Raw genomic sequence first — 16,656 nt, forward strand, 5'->3', positions numbered from 1 at the left:
TGATTGGACTTTCAAGAACCCTACACAGAGCTTGCCGAGGACGACAGCCGGGATCCAAAGTTCCGAACCTCATCTTCTGAGTTTCACTCCAAGCTGTGCATTTACCATCTTCACGCAGTACATAAGCTTTGAGAGGAACAACTCATCCTACTGATAACAGTTTCACATGCACCTGATGATAACACCGCTACGCCTTTGGGAGTCGAAAACTCCAAGCAACGAACTTTCATGGTGGTCTAAATAACAAGACATTCTCAAATAAGAACAATGTTTGGTAGAAAGGATGGTCTTAAATCCCACAAGGATTCTTGATAATGTACATGCAAGTGACCTAGATAGCTCACCAATGGGCTGTTATTCACGGAGAAGACCACGTTTTATGCGTCCTGATCATTCTTTTAAGCAAAGATGAAAGGTTGTTGCGGTTTGGTGGTAAGGTTTAAGATCACAAGCACTGGTCAAACAGGGCAGAACTTCACTGCGTTGCGCTTTGCGTATCAGCTGACAGGTTTCACGTTCGAGACAGTGCTCTACCCACATTATTCCCCGATATAGTATTCACAACCATTGCGGCTTGCTTCACAAGGCAACAGACAACAGTTCTAACATTACAGACCTTTCTCTTGACCGTGAGAAATTAGAGGGAAAGACTGGCCATTGGGATTAGACACAGAAATTAGAGGGCAAGCATTCATCATAAGCTAGATATAGCAGTCAAATATATGCTAGGCAGATTTTGGTAAGAAAATCGACAAAAGAAACAGAAACCAAAACAGAAAACCTTCAACCCTCCAGTAAATTGATCAAATTTCACCAGGGACAGCAAGACATGGTCTACTGACTATGAGTTTCAGTAAAATTGAAGAGTGAGTTGCACAATTCCATCAAGCTACTGCACATGAAAATATCTTGTTTAACACTATTCCAAAGCATTCATCTCACTCATTTCCCAAAATATCATGACAATTCAGAGAACTTTCACTTGGCAAATTTGCTCATCATCTTGGCAATTATTGGAGCCACCTTGGGATTTGCTTGATGCTTTGCAAGATTAGCAGGATTCGCCATCACTGCAAAAAAACATATCAACCAACTATAGTTAGGTGCATATAGCAAAACCAGTACCAGATTTAGTAGGAGAAATTAATGTGAATCAACTCGGGTGAAAGAACATAAGCACCAAACATAGGAACAAATGTAAACAAATGCCAGATAAGGTCGAAACCGAGCAGCACATCAAGACAAACAATGTAAACAAATGCCAGATAGAGGCATGACTAGCATCAAGAACTACTTTTAGTGTAGCACTCTTTCTAAATATTTGATTTACATATCTGAATCTGCAATCTAGATGCAGCCTTCATAAACAAATATCTAGACAAAAAATCCGGATGTTCAATTTCCATCTCATTTCATGGTGAACATAATTTTTTTCTTGTTTTGTCCATCATCAGATAACTCAAGTTGGCAAAATATTTAGGAATCAGGACACTGACTAATAAAACAACAAGATTGCAACACCAACTCAGATTAAACTGTTAGAGAATCCACTCCCATCTATGAGAGGCAGGAATGTCTGCTCAAAGATCAGTATTAAAAAGACTCCAACTGAAGAACTAAATATCAAAGATTCATTATAAGCTTATGAGGCTGAAATGAACTCAGCTAAGATTCAGTGTAGAAAAAAGATTGACACTGAAGATATCTACATAAAATGTAACGTATCCAGCCCATATTTAAAGGGCTTCTACTCAGCCCATTCTTAAAGCTAGACAAAAATAAAATGTCTGTTTCACTAGAACAATACTCATGCAAATGTGAGAACAAATTCAAAATAGACAGTATCACAAATGAAAATCTGACCCAATTTGGTTTCGGCTTTTACCCAATCTTCCTTATCTAAACCAGCTCACTCTTCGTTTTCACCATTACACTTCATTTTTTAATATTATGAGAATTCTACGTATGTTTTAGAATCTATATGTAGCTAAAACAGTCTCAGATGCTGATATCAATCCAGCATTTTTAAAGAAAGTAAGAGTAAACTGGCAATAATATTGTTCCTATAATTTTGAGAAAAAAAAACTTTTAATTTCCATGTTTAAGCAATTTACCATAAGCAACATCATGTTATGAGGGAGCCTAAGCTCAATTTTATGAATGGATGTTACTACTGCAATTTCCTTATTTTTGATCTCCTTATGACAGCTTTGCTCTCCATGTCAAAGAAAGAGGTTGCAATTGACATCTACACGATCTACAGTGGCCTCAACAGCTGAGGTGGTGATCCACATTACCAAAATAGAAGTCTATAGAGTATTAGACTCAACCCGTAAGGCACTGACACCAGGACCAGGAGAGACTAAACTCAAGACTGGGATGAACTTATATATGGTATGAGCATGACAGAAACCACAAAACTGAAGTTCCAAAACTGAATAAAAAGCTTTATCTAAGTGCAACATATGTCCCATATGAGTCTGAGAAGTACGTCTAAGAACAGTAAGTAAAAAAGTAGACTGTACCATCTTGAAGAGCAGCCATAATTTCTGGATCCTTAAATGCAGACATCAGTTCCGGGTCCTGCACAAGTTTACAACAGAGTTTAGGCGTGTGATTTGCATTTCTGACTTGAGAGCACATTCCACAATAAATATAAAAGAAAGACTATACGCAACATGTAGACAACACACACAGATACAGATATACTGAACTGTATCTGACTATCATTTGGTACATACAAAATTTGTGAAAACTGTACATACATTCAATATTTTGCTGAAATCGACATTTCCAGGAGCCCCTCCTGCAGAGCCTCCAGCCGCACCTCCTGTTTCAGGCATTCCTCCTGCGCCTGGAAAGCCACCTGGCATCCCACCAGCACCCGGAAAGTCACCTGGCATCCCACCAGCACCTGGAAAGCCGCCTGGCATCCCTCCTGGGAACCCGCCTGGCATCCCTCCTGGGAACCCGCCTGGCATCCCTCCTGGGAACCCGCCTGGCATCCCTCCAGCACCAGGAAAGCCGCCCGGCATCCCTCCTGGGAACCCACCAGGAAAGCCTCCTGGCCTTCTACTAGAAGATGACTGCTCTTGCTTCTTAGCCTTCTCATATGCAGCCTTGAAGGAAACACAAAAATATTAGAATAAGATGGAAACTTGATGCCACAGAAGTTTCTTCCTTTTTATGTAAATAATTACCTGAGCCTCAGCTTTGCGACGTTGTCTCTCACGCTCAAGCTTCCTGTCCTCTCTTTCCTTGCGAAGCCTATCATACTTACGACGGTGTTCCTGAATCCTGTGTACATTTGGTTCAACCTACACAGTCAATGAGTTCCAATTAGACAGAAAACCAAATCCGAAAATGACAAACAGGCAAATTGCAATAAGTCTATAATTGAGAATTGAGAATACTAAAAGTACAGCACTGATTTCCTTCTAACAAATGATAGTTTTTATTTTCTTCTTATCTATGAGCTAAGTATCAACACCTTCAAGAATATTGTATCTGGACCTTTGGGTACTTGCCCCACAATTTTCTAGAATGTGTTGCATCTTTAAATATTCCATAGTTTAAAAGGTTACATCATGCTCTTCATCAATACCAACACCTAACTGACAGCCCAATAATCAAATGAATTTCTCGGTTTTATTAAGTAATCGCATAAAAGCTCACTATCACACAGTTTTAATATAAAGTAAAATTGGACAAAAGATACATTTGGAAGATTTTCAATGGTCTCCCAATGAAACCAGCATATTTGGGAAATGATTTAGTATTTATAAGTAAGATACTTGTGCAATGTAAAGAAAAAAAGGACAAGTGGGAAAAGAATGATAAGCAACAAAATTACTCATGACGAGCAAAAAGCGATTGATATATCTGAAAACAGGACAAGCAAAAATAATAGCACTATAAATCAGTGGCAGAAAAATGAGAAATCAAACCTTCTTAAGTACGGCACTGATTTCCTCATCAAAGTCTAGCTTTGATGCCAAGTGGAGATCATTTGCAGCCTCTTCCCAATTCCCAAGCATTGAATGAGCGATGCCACGAGCCTTATAGCCTTTAGCGGAGTCAGGATTGATCTGACATAAATTACATCAATAATAAGTTTCACCTTTAAAGAAGCTAAAACCTCACCATATGCTTGTAGAATTATAAACAAAAGTCACAAAAGCAAGCTGGCATATAAAGAAATGACAATAACAGAAAGGGAAACACAGATTTTATTGCACAAAAGCAAAAAAAAAAAAAGGAATACATCAACAACCTCCAGAGCAGCGGTGGCATCGCGAATTGCGGCATTAGGTTTCTTCATTTTGATGTACACACTGGCTGTTAAAGTAGGACATATAACATAATTACACCCAACCGCTAAGGACTTATCTAATTAATTCAAACAAACAGATATAACAACGAACATAAGAGCGCCAAGAACCCATACCTCTGGTGCCATACATAATGGCCGAAGTAGGATTGAGCAGAATCGCCTCAGTAAGATGCTCAATAGCTTCCTCCAAGTTACCTGTACAACATAAAACCCCATCACAATCCAAATTCCACGCCCCTAATTCACAGACACAATATACTATTACTCATTATACCATCACTCATGGACCCTAAAGCTTTGCTCTTAGCCGCCTGCGAGGCATCACGATTCTCTTCAGTGACCTCAACAGACGCATCTCCCATCTGCAAAACAAGTAAATCCATCACCACACGTCACATAAGCAAAACGATTCACACACTATCAACTAATCAAACTACACCGAAACTCGGCTCAGTCCAAAACTAACCTTCTGAGGAGGCTCATTGTCAGGCTCCACAGTCTCGCCTTCAAGCTCGAGATCAGATTCGACAATCTCTTCTTCCTCTTCCTCCTGAACATGAACCGGCTCCGGCTCAGCCTCCTCCGACATGTCGTCGTCGCTCTCCTCCACTACATAGCTCCTCTACAATCGCCAAAACCGCCTCAAATCAAACACACGTAACATCGTAACCTAATAAAAATCACAGAGCAAAAAAAAGGAGAAAGCGGAGACCGTACCGGTTTCGAATCTTCATTCTTGCTAGCAGAGGACGGCACAGTAGCGCCGAGACTGAAACGAATCGTTTTGATTCATCAAATTCATAACAGAATTGAAGCTAAAAAAATATGAAAAAGAGGGAGGAGGAGAAACGGAGGGTTTACCTTTGGAGGTAGTCGCGGAAGAAGGAGAGGGAAGGATCGGCGAGAATGGAGGGATCGGACTTGCACTGCTCGACGAAATGCTTCAGCTGCTTCAGCTTCGCCTCGTCCATTGTTGAAGTAACAGAGAGAGAGAGTAGCAATAGGGTTTTACAGAGGCGCTGAGAGAGAGAAGAGTTGGGTTTTCTTTTTTCCTTTGGAATGTGATTTGTGAGGACTTTGTAGTGACTCGGTGGTCACAAGGCGCTTCTAGTAGCTTCGGAGCTTCCTATTTTGGATATGACGCCGGTCGTCTGAAACCATGGGCGGGTTAAGAATGACATTATGAATCGTATTGGGCTTGCCTTATGGGCCTCTCTACGAAGGTCAGATGAACAAACGTGAAAATTGATGATAGGAGTTGATAAAATGATCACAACTGATGGACAATCGAAATCATGGGCGTACACTTTCTTATTGCATTTCTTTATCTAACGATACATCATGTGTCTGTAGGCTTTTGTATGCGTGGTATCTAGTATATTAATTCATAACGTGTATAAGAGAAAGTTTGTTAAGATCGGCAACTTCATTTACATCATGCGAGTACCATAGTAGTGTTTGAATAATAAGGATCGGAAATTTTCGTACATAGAAATGTTCACTTGGTCGGTTACTAGCCGAAACCGATAAATGTAATAACAGATCAATTTAACTTAACTAGTTCCGTACCTGTGCCATACACATCTTTTTAACGTATGAGTTTGGAAAATTTTATTTGAAGTGTATTTTTCAAAGATCATTTTTTCATGTAATTTTGTTTCCTGCAAAAGATAGATTTGACAAAACACATTGATGAAATATTTGTATTTTTACATAATTATGTTTCTGCTTATGTGTGAGAATAAATTTATAAATAGATGATAAATTTGACAGTTCACAATTTGATAAATCTTTTGGGTGCTTTATTTATAGTAATAGAGATAATTATGCTCTTTACCGTTGATTTGTATACGGACAGGTGGTATGATTTTCATCAACGACTGATCATTATCTCATCAGTACTTTGTGCATCAGTTAGTATCACCATCATCGTCGCCTAAGTTGTTAAGAGTGCGGCATGTACTGATAATTATGACCTGATTAAGGACAGCCACGAGACACTTGAAGACGACAATTTTGAAGGAGTGTAAACTAGACAGTTTTGCTGAATATGAACGATGCATTTCATAAGGAAAGCCACTCTTTCTTTTGGAATCCATACTTTCCTAACCACCGAAGTAATACCATTTCTCTGTAGGTAAGGCGGATGAGAAAAGCAATAAAGAGAAATGCTCTTAGTGACCGAAAACGAAGACTAAGCTCCGAATTGTAGCATATATATACTGAGATCGGCAAACTTGAGCTTAAATTACAATCAATTTATTCAGATGGATTCTAACCTCTTCAAAAGAACAAGGCATTGTTGTTAAGTGCAGCATTGCTGTTGATTTGAGATAGAAATAAGAGTAGAGAATACACTTCTCCCTTACATATCACATTGAGTCTCACCCATTTGCAACAAAGATTGATTTATTACTAATGTTTTAAAAAACCATCATAAGAATCTGGTCATTGGCTACCAAAAGCACATAACCTGATAACCATGTCCATAAGCAATTCTGAATAAAGTGATCCAAGCTACGAATGCATTTCAAATAAATTAATATCAACGTACCAACGTGAAGCAAATACAATGATCTCCAAGTTTCTGCTCTGGACCCTAATACCAAAACCAATCTTATTTACTCAATAGACTATAACAATCGGCTGCGAAAAACCTAGTAGTACATGAGAGAAGCCCAGAATAAGAGCAGGGCAGGGAGTCCTGTCCACGCAATCTTGACGGAACCACTGCCACCATCACCTCCCGGTACAGCTGCAAGACGAATCACAAATGTATATGAACACAAGGGAGATTATCACTCCTGATATTCGTAAATAATGGTTCACTCGTTTTTCGACAGTTTAATTTCTGTAACTTGATAGTATTCTAGCATAATACGAACCAAACCAAACGAGGCCTAAATGTAATATGCATAATGGTTTGTGGTATAGTACATTAATCTAATATTCAAATCCTGTGACTTTGATTCTTGGAGAAGAAGAAGCTTCCTCATTTGGTCAAAGTGAGGATGTGAAAGCATGACATGATTAATGAGCACGAAGCTTAATATCTATTTGCTAACAAACTCAGAATTTTAGAAAACTTGTCAAGGAGTGGGATTTTTTTCACAATTTTAATTCATACGGTGGTCAAAATTGGAGGCGACCTAAAGTCCCAAACACATGCCTGGCCTTGTGTTGCCCTCGGACCTCGTCCTAACACCCTGTCCTCTTCTCTGTTTTGGCTAAAACACTCTGTCCTTTATCTACGTTTCTACACCAGAGACTATTTTCCATTAACTAATTCAATATTTGAAAAATAGCAAAGAATTCTAAAACAGATACTAGTGACAACAATGATGACTATATATGAAAATCTCTAATCGGTGACATAATTGCTTAAAATATATATATATATATATATGATGCTGGCTGAAATGAGTCAAGTATTTTTTAAATGTGCATTTCACAAACGTATATCACATTGCAAGAATTTCACACACAATAAAAGACAACTCGTTGCCTTATAAGCAGTGGCGGATCTAAGATGTAAAATGTGGTAGGACTTGCTCGAAAAAAAAAATTTACAGGTAATTTTGTTCCCTAATATTTAGAATGTAATTCTAAATATTGTACTAAAATGAATAATGGGAGAACAAAATGAGAGAAAGAGCAAAAACCTTTGGAATTTTTTTGGAAAACTAATGATTAACGTTAGAAAATATAAAAAAATGAGAAAAAAATGGAGAAAAAAAAAAGAAGAACAAATGGGTAACCGAAAAACAAAAAATGAAAAGTAAGGAGGAAAGACTTGAAAAAAAACATAAAAATAAATAAATAGTACGAATCCCTGGAATTCAAACTAGGGAAGTGGTGGAGAAGATGGGTGCACTAAAATCAACTGAACCAATCACTACATTGTGCTTACTTGCTGGGGTAACTACCTATATATGAAAAACTTGCGAGAGCCGCAAGGGATCCTTTCTTGATGAAATCTAAAATGTTCTGTTGGAATGTAAATAAAACATTAAAAAGATTTCAAAATGAAAACAAAGTCCGGTACCTGTAGGTGGAGAAACAGCTGGTGCTTGACCTAGGAGAGCTGCAAAAACCAATCAGTAAAGCATTAGTAGTTCACACTAGTTCATACATAATCAAAGATCTGAAAAGGGCGTCCATGGAAATCCAAAATCAACCTCAAAAGTGCTTGCATTCATCAAAACACCACATACCTTTGCACTGATTCACATCGACAGAGTCGACGCCGCAAGCGGTGGCTACTCTGAGAGCGGATTCGGTGGTAGCGCCCAGGCTCTGGAGAACATTGGAGTTGAAATAGAGATTGCAGAGGCAGGTGAGCTGGGTGGACACGGTTTCATTGATGGCGGTGCAGCAGGCGGTGGATGGTTGGTTGGTGTTGTTGAGGTAGTCTCCACAGGGCAGTAGGTCATTAGCGCACGACTGCTCCTGTGCCTTGGTTGTTGGGATTGCGATCGAGCTCAACACGACCACCGCAACTACCATGGCCGTCAGTGTGGAAATGTTGCGGCAACCCATTAGTGTGAATCTCTGGTTTTTGCTGTTCTGAATTATTGGGAGGATATTTGGTCTGCTCTGGCTTCCTTCCCCTGTTTGTGTTTGTGTTCGTATATTTATACACAGCTGAGCTGAGCTCACAGCTGTGATTACTTACGAAGACTAGAAGAAATTGACCACGAGCGAGTTCACGGGCTCCGTTAGTTTTGTTCCATTTATTTTCTATTTTTATTCTTTGTTCTTCTTCTATCCTAAGTATTTTTAATGTTTCAAAAGACTTAGACATGAAACTAAAAAAAACAAAGACCTAAGACATAGTCGATACGTTTTTGGAAGAGCTTCAATAATGCGTAAGCCTTTGTAAGCAGGTGAGACCATGAGACGGAGGTAAGTATACCTAGTCAGAGATCGATCGATAGGGATCAATTTATCTGAAGGTACACGGAATTGGTCTCCATAAAGTTGATGAAGAACCGAATGGAGTGGAAGACAAGTCATGAAGATTAGATATGCAAAAGGAGTGAAGAATAAGCTAAGGGAGAGTATTGAAGTTATTTCCTAGTTGAACTAGGAAACTGTCAAGGGCCTCAAGGCAAGTTTTATTCACGGCAAAGAATGTTATATATTTGGGAATATATATTTACTTAAATAGTGTTTAGAAATTGTTATAGAAAAGGGTTTTAGAATAAAAGTTGTATTCCATATTTATATGGACCTTTTCGATATAAAGCAGTATTAGGAAGAGATTTAGGTTTAATTCTAATTGGTACTGGGGTTAAGTTGTGATGTTTTCCGTGAGTCATAAAGACATATATATAGGCAGTAGGTTGGCTGCCCAGTGATACACACGGACAAAACAAAAAAATGTGAAAACAAGAGAGAAGAATTTCACATCAAAATAGAGCTTTGTGCTAGAAGATCTTAGTGACTTCATTGAAGACCTTAGTGGCAACATCAACAAGCTTAGTAAAGTCAACATATGTGTGATTACAACTATCTTAGTGAGATTGTATCGACATTTAAAGCAACAATCTTAGTGAGGTTGTTTCATACTTGATTGTGACTATCAAGTAAGAAGTATTTTACTTTTGAGAATAATATTATTATAGATTAAAGTGTAATTATTGTAATATCGTTTATTCAATAGAAAAGTAAAATTATTCTACATATTCCGCTTCTATTACTCGTTATTGTTCTATCTTGTATTTTCATTATCCTCATATTATGTAAGGTGGCAGAGGTCTTAACAGTGTCATGATGAATGTATAGATATTAGGTTGAAATTCAAACTTTGTGTACCAAAATGCTTGATTTGGAACTTGATTTATAGATATTCCATATTGTTGTCTAGAAGTATTGTTTTTAGAAAACATTCCAACTCTAAGTTGTACCCATGTAGTATCCAAACTTGTAATTCATTATCAACGAAGGGTCTGCGCCCAATTTTTGTTATGGCTCTGTTATCTCAATGTAGCACCCAAACTCTGAGATGTACCAATGTAGTACCCAAACTCATTTTTCTCTATCAACGAGGAGTTTGAAGCCAATTTCTATCACAGCTCCATCTTTTGGGTCACGTATCGTAATTTCTTGTCTTTTTTTCCTTTCTTCTCCTACTCATTCACTCTCACTCCTTCCACATTTTATTTATGAGCTCAGATTTCTAGGCAAAACAATACTACGGGTTGTGTTTCTTCCAATCTCTTCAACCACAATGACGACTTCTCCCAACTCGGCAGCTCTGCCTTGAGCCACCACATCGTCTCCCTCACCTCCTCCACATACAACCTTCTCTCTCTCCACCTACGACATTCGAGGCGTGTAAAGTGGTGCGGTCGGCGGCCTTAGAGTGAAGGTCTATGAGCGTGACGTGTCGATGGATCGGGGGTTCCAAGGAGAGGTGGAGGAGCTCGAAGATAGTGTTGGTGGTGAAGGAGGAGGTGGTGGGGATGAGAGGGGGTGGAGCTCCTCGATGCCGCACCGTGGTGGTGAGGTGTCTGGAGTGTAATGCGAATGGGTTAGTGATTTACCTAATTTGTAAGTTGTTTCTGAATTCTAGATATTTACTGTAAGAGTTTCTTATTTAAGGTCTTATAACCCACATAAGATTATTTAGATAAATACTTATTTTATTTTGACCTATAAGACAAAAATTGGCCTCAAACCCCTTATTGATAGCGAAAAACGAGTTTGGGTATTATATTGGTACAACTCAGAGTTTAGGTAATACATTGACCTTACCACAAGAGTTAGGGTATCACTGTTGAATTTTTTGTGTGGTCACATGCGGGACACGTGAGCGAGATAACAGAGCCGTAACGGAAATTGGGCTTAGACTATTCGTTGATAGCGAATTACAAGTTTGGGTACTACATTGGTACAATTCAGAGTTGAGGTACTACATTGACCTTGCCACAATAATTGGGATACCGGTGGTGAAATTGTTTCTTGTTTTTACAAAGCACCACAACCTATACGCTATTTAATCCGCTACAAAGATATTCTTCCCATAAAGCATCGGTAAGTCGGTAACCTACGAAATAAGTTGGTAAAAAAAAGGGCCTTAAAACTCCACAGGACCACAACAATGGGGCAGTACAAAACAAAAACAATCCCTTTTTTTTTAAGGCAACAAAAACAATCCTTTGGGAGCCTAATATTTTAGCGAATTTTTTGAATTTAGCGGGAGTGTCACTCAAAACCCGGACCTTGTCAATGCTGCCAACTACATTGGCAGGTTAGGAATTTTCTTAGTTTCTTATTATATGATGTCCATCTCAAGTTCTGAACTGATTTGAGGAATTTTACATAATCGATATGGAAAAAAAATCAGTTACCCTTCAACTGATAAATAAATCTTGTGACTGTGAAATGTGAATACAAGACTGTGATAATCGAGCTAGTCTTCCGGCCGTCGGGCTTGGCCGGCCACTTACGTGCTTAGAATATTAATCATTCAAGAGTATTCAAAGTTTAATACTCAATCGAGGAAGACGAAGTCAATATTTTCGACGAGGTACTTGCCTAGCTACCAAGACCATCTCTGTCAATAACTCAATATAATCAAGATATATGGGTGGGTTGCAAATTATAATTCACGTCAATGCAAGAATTTGGGACTGAGCCAGTAAACTCGTCATTGTTATCAAGTTAATTCTTGTAGTTTATAAGAGATTTAAGTTTTTCAGGGCACACAATACATTTAGTTGTGATTCACATTGTTCCGACTTAAACTTGTATTCACTATACAATATTATTTGGGTGTAATTCATTCTAGCATGTCGTAATATGCATGTAATCTACAAATGATCAACATGTCCCGTAGATATTGTCGAAATAGGTCTGATTGTACGCTTAAACTTTGAAATTAGGTGGTGGAAGATTCAAGCCGGTCATACAGTTTGTAAATTAACAATCACCGTGACCCTTGCAATAAGCAACCAAACGAACAGCTGATAGAGTTCCATAAGAAATGAGGAACAATGTCGATGTTTTCTTGTCGTCATGATGTGCATGATTTGCGAATGCTTCGAGTGAGACTGTGAGATTTGCTATCCTGTAAAGTAAACAACTAAACACTATACAGACATTACTGGAATTCACATCATTTTTAATTTGGGGAACATGCATGATTAGTTTCTTCATGTTATGCTAATTTGTGTTACTAGTTCTTCGTACATGGGCCTTAAATATCTGCGTATAACCGGCCCAAATAATACAGATAACGGTTGCATTTCCCGCCATACATAACGCTCTATTTACCTACTCTGCCACCCAAAACCAAAGGGATAACAAATACGAAACAGAGCAAATAAACCAGAGGCTGAGCTGAGCAGAGCTTCACAAATCAAAAAACCAAATGGCAGCTCTAAGCATTGGCATCGCTACCACCAGCTCCGCCTTTATTTCAAGGCCAATACCCCGCCGTATAAACCCCACAAGGATTTCCTGCGTCACCTGGGTAAACCCTCCAAACTCTGCCTTCTATGATCTTGTTTTAACCATGTCTTGAGGTTTTAATTTTAATTTTAATGGTGTTGGTAAACCAAGGAAGGATCCAGAGGGTATACTCGGGCCGCCGCAGACCGGCCACATAGCCCGAAACGAGTTCCAGAGACGACTTGAGAAGGACTCTGATGCTCGAGAAGCGTTCGAGCGCCAAGTCATGGAGGAAAAAGAGCGCCGTCGAGCTGTTAGAGAGGTGAGCTTGACAAGTTGGTTTTGAATTTTGATTAATTGGGTGCCTTAGTGGTAAATTATTACTTCATTAGTTTATTGTGTTTGTGATTGTTTTGTGTTTTTGTTTGCTTGCTTTTTAAGTCTCGGGTGGCTCCAGACACTGCAGAGGGGTTGATCGAGTACTTTCTTGACACCGAAGCTAGAGAGATTGAGTTCGAGATTTCGAGGTTGAGGCCAAGGTTGGTGATTGCACCCATTTTTACTTACGAACGTCTGTTCAAATTGTGATAGTAAGGAATCCTTAAATGAATGAAAAATGAAAGAACACGTCAAGTTTTTACTCTAACATAGATATGTTATGTACAGATTAAACAAGGAATTTTTCTCGCACCTACAATATGAGATAGGCCAGCTACGGTTTGCGGTTTCTAAAACTCAGGTTGGTTACGTAACTATATAGCACCGACAGCCACACCAGAATGTTGACTTTTTTAACACAGCTTAATACATTGACTGACACGCCACCTAATGTATCTGATATACCACATCATCGTTTTGAATTAAAAGAAAACAAAAATGAAAAAACAAAAATTAAGCCCTAAATCATAACCCTTAATTCTCACTTCGCAACTTTCCTTTTGTTTTGCTTCAAAACAGAGGACGACGCAAATCGAAGCATTTCAAAGCAGAAAAAAGCCGCAACTTTCCTCCGTCTCGCCCCTTCCTCCATTGTACTGTTGTTTGTTTGGATTCTTTGGAAGGTCAAAGACTCATATATTTAGTTTAGGAACTTTGGATTCTTTGGAATGTCATAGGATTAGTTTGAGACTTTGGGTTTCCCGGTTTGGTGATACCGTGCTAGTGTGCTAGTGTAAGATAAATATGATGTGTTTATTTGAATAGGATGAGCTCAAGTGTAGGTAAGACAGAACCAAATGTTGAGTCAGCTCAGCCGGAAAATCTAAGTGCACCACTTTGAAAGTATGTTACTAAAGAGGTAGTGGAAGGGAGCGACGGAGGAAAGTTGCGGCTCCTCCTATATATATATATATACACAGAGGTTTTCAGATGCAGAGATCTGTACCTTAAGCTAAGGTACATATTTTCATTTTTATCAACTTTTCGATCGAGTTTTCATATCGCCACCGTCCAATCCTTAGGTAATAACGTATAGATCACCTATGTAAAATTTCAGCCAATTTGGTAATAGTTAAGGTATCTAATTAAGTTAAACCAATGAACTGATTAAATCTGCCGAATTTTAACCGTTCATGTATATAATAGAAAAACACAGTTTTAAGTGACTTAACGATTACCAAATTGGTTGAAAATTTGCAGAAGTGATCTATACGTTATTACCTAAAGATTTGACGGTGGAGATGTGAAAACACGATCAGAAAGTTGGCAAACAATGAAAATCCGTACCTTAAGCTAAGGTACGGACCTCCGCACCTGAAAAGCCTCGTATATATATATATATATATATATATATTAAATTATATAGAAATTTCTATGCCAACACCATGTCGGGATTTGAGTTTTTAAGATTTGCCGTGTCAGTGTCGCGGTATCGGTGTCGGTGTTACATAGAACTATACTAATGGTGTCAATTCCAGCACAACTTGATTAATTGTTTGACAATGTGCATTTGAAAGATTTGGTGATGGTTAATATGTTTAATAGGACATAGAAGATAGGTTGATTGAGTTGGAAGCACTGCAGAAAGCTCTGCAGGAAGGAACAGGTTTGTTCAATTCCACACAGTTTGATGATAAAGACTTCACCTTAGTGTTGTATGCTTACTGAAACTGTCAAACTTTGGCTGCATTTTTATTTTGTTACAGAAGCGTATGATAAATTGCAAATTGACCTCATTAAAGCAAAGGAAAGTCTGGCCAAAATCTTGTCATCAAAGAATATCAAAGAAACTGTATGTGATGCTCTTTTCATTCATCACTTTTGAAGTTGAACGCTTTTGTACTGTTTTACTCAACTGAGTTAATTGTTCCTGACAATGCAGTTACTAGAGATGGTTGAAAGCAATGAACTGAATAGATCCTTGTTGACGATTCTTGATGAAAACATAGCAAGTGCTCTGCAGGGTAACCAGGTAATTTTCTTAAACATATTCTTTCAGATTTCTTCATATGGTTTATGGATCTCATGGTTTTGTTTACCTTTCCAAGTTTGAGGCTCCATGATACATCATGAAACACCACCATCTTCGCCTGAAAATGATGTTACTTTCTAGCTTCATGCCACCTATAAATAATACTAATCAAGAAACTGAGGTGGGATCTTGTAATGAAATTAAAGCTACAGTCCTAATATTTGCCCCATGCAACTACCCAAATGTACTTGACTTTGATATACAAGCTTTATAGGTCTTGCACTGTCTTGCAACAAGTACATAAATAACGCAGAAAGTTGCTGTTATATCTAAATAAGTTGCTGCATGCCTGCATACATGGCGACCAAAACGATATGTAAGTTTAATTCGATGTTAAATTTTTGGCTTGCAGAAGCAAGCAGCAGATTTCATGGAAAAGCTTCGTGGAGCTGTCCTCAAGTACATGACAGTTTAATGAAGACTGATCAGTTGGTATATAATATAAGCCTAATGAGTATTATTTTAGATAAAATTTTGGCGACTTTGATAGTTTGATCTGTCTATATTGTGTTGAAACACTACTTTGGATAGATTAAGTTTTTATTTACAAACGTACAAGAAAAATGTAAACTTTGAGTCTACTATTGTACCAATACATGCTTAATTAAGACTTGCAGTACTATATGTACGTACAGTGACGTTCCAGAGATCTGGACAAACATATTCTCAAAACACAGTTATGAGACTAAAAATATACGACACAGTTACCACAGATGTGTTTCAGATGTAATATTAAGAATAGTAGTTAGGCCAGTGCAAGTCTAATGATCTGGATGGATGAGAGAATAAGGCCCATCCAAGTTTTTCAATAAGAAACACACTTCTATTGACTAAAGAGGAAGGAAATACAAAGTTTGGTGGACTATCACAGTATCATGGTCGAATACTACTAGTTAGGCTTCATTTCGATAAAGTGATTTGAAAGAAAGGATTAGACTCGTCAACAGAAAATCATAGAATGCTATAGAACATATCTTGATAAAACACATTTAAAATACAAGAAGCATGTAATCATTAGATATTGTTTTGTTTCCCCTATTTTAGTTTCATATATGATATATCATACGTCTTGCGCTGTCATGTCGTTTATCAGATAAGTTCTTTGAGATGAAAAACTGAAAATGGAGTTTGAACTTTGAGTCCTTGATCGAGAGGAGCCAGAAAGTGGTCACCGATTGTTTGGTTGAGAAGTGGTCACTATTCTGAAAGCACTACAGAAACATAAAGTGACATGCCAGTAGTACAATGTCAGGACTGAGTGCTTCTTTTAAACATGTTGCATATCATATAGATGATGTTTGAAGCTGGACAGTCTTTGCTTATTTAAACATGGAAGATAAATTAGTTACTGTAAGCATTGATCTTCTTCCTCTATAATTAGGTGCAAGAACAACTGACTTGGATAGATACACTGGGACAGTTTGGCTGAAAATCCAGGAATAAGGACTCGGCAGGG

General features: G+C 38.2%; 3 protein-coding genes across 5 annotated transcripts; 1 reads left to right on the forward strand and 2 right to left on the reverse strand.

Moving 5' to 3' along the window:
• Positions 1-765: 765 nt before the first annotated feature.
• On the reverse strand, positions 766-5,385 carry LOC126794235 (FAM10 family protein At4g22670). Of its 3 annotated transcripts, XM_050520901.1 has the most exons (13): positions 5,195-5,384; positions 5,051-5,102; positions 4,800-4,955; positions 4,608-4,695; positions 4,448-4,528; positions 4,274-4,338; positions 3,948-4,088; positions 3,201-3,317; positions 3,053-3,119; positions 2,897-2,950; positions 2,766-2,866; positions 2,526-2,583; positions 766-1,070 (listed from the first exon to the last, which is right to left on the reverse strand). In XM_050520901.1, exons 1-13 carry the CDS (start codon positions 5,302-5,304, stop codon positions 979-981), a joined length of 1,182 nt encoding a protein of 393 aa, XP_050376858.1. In that variant the 5' UTR covers positions 5,305-5,384; the 3' UTR covers positions 766-978. The 3 variants fall into 3 exon arrangements, with proteins under 3 accessions (XP_050376858.1, XP_050376857.1, XP_050376855.1); XM_050520900.1 differs by having other exon boundaries at positions 2,897-3,119; XM_050520898.1 differs by having other exon boundaries at positions 2,766-3,119; positions 5,195-5,385.
• Positions 5,386-6,731: 1,346 nt separating this feature from the next.
• On the reverse strand, positions 6,732-8,932 carry LOC126794844 (non-specific lipid transfer protein GPI-anchored 7). The gene is made up of 3 exons (XM_050521630.1): positions 8,548-8,932; positions 8,379-8,417; positions 6,732-7,088 (listed from the first exon to the last, which is right to left on the reverse strand). The coding sequence occupies exons 1-3, from the start codon at positions 8,870-8,872 to the stop codon at positions 6,991-6,993; spliced, it is 462 nt and encodes a 153-aa protein (XP_050377587.1). The 5' UTR covers positions 8,873-8,932; the 3' UTR covers positions 6,732-6,990.
• Positions 8,933-12,674: 3,742 nt separating this feature from the next.
• On the forward strand, positions 12,675-15,822 carry LOC126795111 (uncharacterized). The gene is made up of 8 exons (XM_050521930.1): positions 12,675-12,812; positions 12,906-13,052; positions 13,172-13,269; positions 13,397-13,469; positions 14,714-14,774; positions 14,875-14,960; positions 15,051-15,140; positions 15,553-15,822. The coding sequence occupies exons 1-8, from the start codon at positions 12,711-12,713 to the stop codon at positions 15,613-15,615; spliced, it is 720 nt and encodes a 239-aa protein (XP_050377887.1). The 5' UTR covers positions 12,675-12,710; the 3' UTR covers positions 15,616-15,822.
• The last annotated feature ends 834 nt before the right edge of the window (positions 15,823-16,656 follow it).

The sequence above is a fragment of the Argentina anserina genome, chromosome 5 (genome assembly GCF_933775445.1).
Source record: "Argentina anserina chromosome 5, drPotAnse1.1, whole genome shotgun sequence".
NCBI classification, from domain to species: Eukaryota; Viridiplantae; Streptophyta; class Magnoliopsida; order Rosales; family Rosaceae; genus Argentina; species Argentina anserina.

What these genes read in the sequence shown, in the direction of transcription:
- LOC126794235 (XM_050520898.1), bottom strand. Translation starts at nt 5,304, where the DNA reads ATGGACGAGGCGAAGCTGAAGCAGCTGAAGCATTTCGTCGAGCAGTGC. An exon ending in AGAATGAAGATTCGAAACCG is followed by an intron (nt 4,956 to 5,050) that starts GTACGGTCTCCG and finishes TGGCGATTGTAG; the next exon opens with AGGAGCTATGTAGTGGAGGA. An exon ending in GTCGCAAAGCTGAGGCTCAG is followed by an intron (nt 3,120 to 3,200) that starts GTAATTATTTAC and finishes GTTTCCTTCAAG; the next exon opens with GCTGCATATGAGAAGGCTAA.
- LOC126794844 (XM_050521630.1), bottom strand. Translation starts at nt 8,872, where the DNA reads ATGGGTTGCCGCAACATTTCCACACTGACGGCCATGGTAGTTGCGGTG. An exon ending in CGATGTGAATCAGTGCAAAG is followed by an intron (nt 8,418 to 8,547) that starts GTATGTGGTGTT and finishes TGGTTTTTGCAG; the next exon opens with CTCTCCTAGGTCAAGCACCA. An exon ending in AGCTGTTTCTCCACCTACAG is followed by an intron (nt 7,089 to 8,378) that starts GTACCGGACTTT and finishes TTCGTCTTGCAG; the next exon opens with CTGTACCGGGAGGTGATGGT.
- LOC126795111 (XM_050521930.1), top strand. Translation starts at nt 12,711, where the DNA reads ATGGCAGCTCTAAGCATTGGCATCGCTACCACCAGCTCCGCCTTTATT. An exon ending in TTGCGGTTTCTAAAACTCAG is followed by an intron (nt 13,470 to 14,713) that starts GTTGGTTACGTA and finishes TATGTTTAATAG; the next exon opens with GACATAGAAGATAGGTTGAT. An exon ending in CAAAGAATATCAAAGAAACT is followed by an intron (nt 14,961 to 15,050) that starts GTATGTGATGCT and finishes CTGACAATGCAG; the next exon opens with TTACTAGAGATGGTTGAAAG.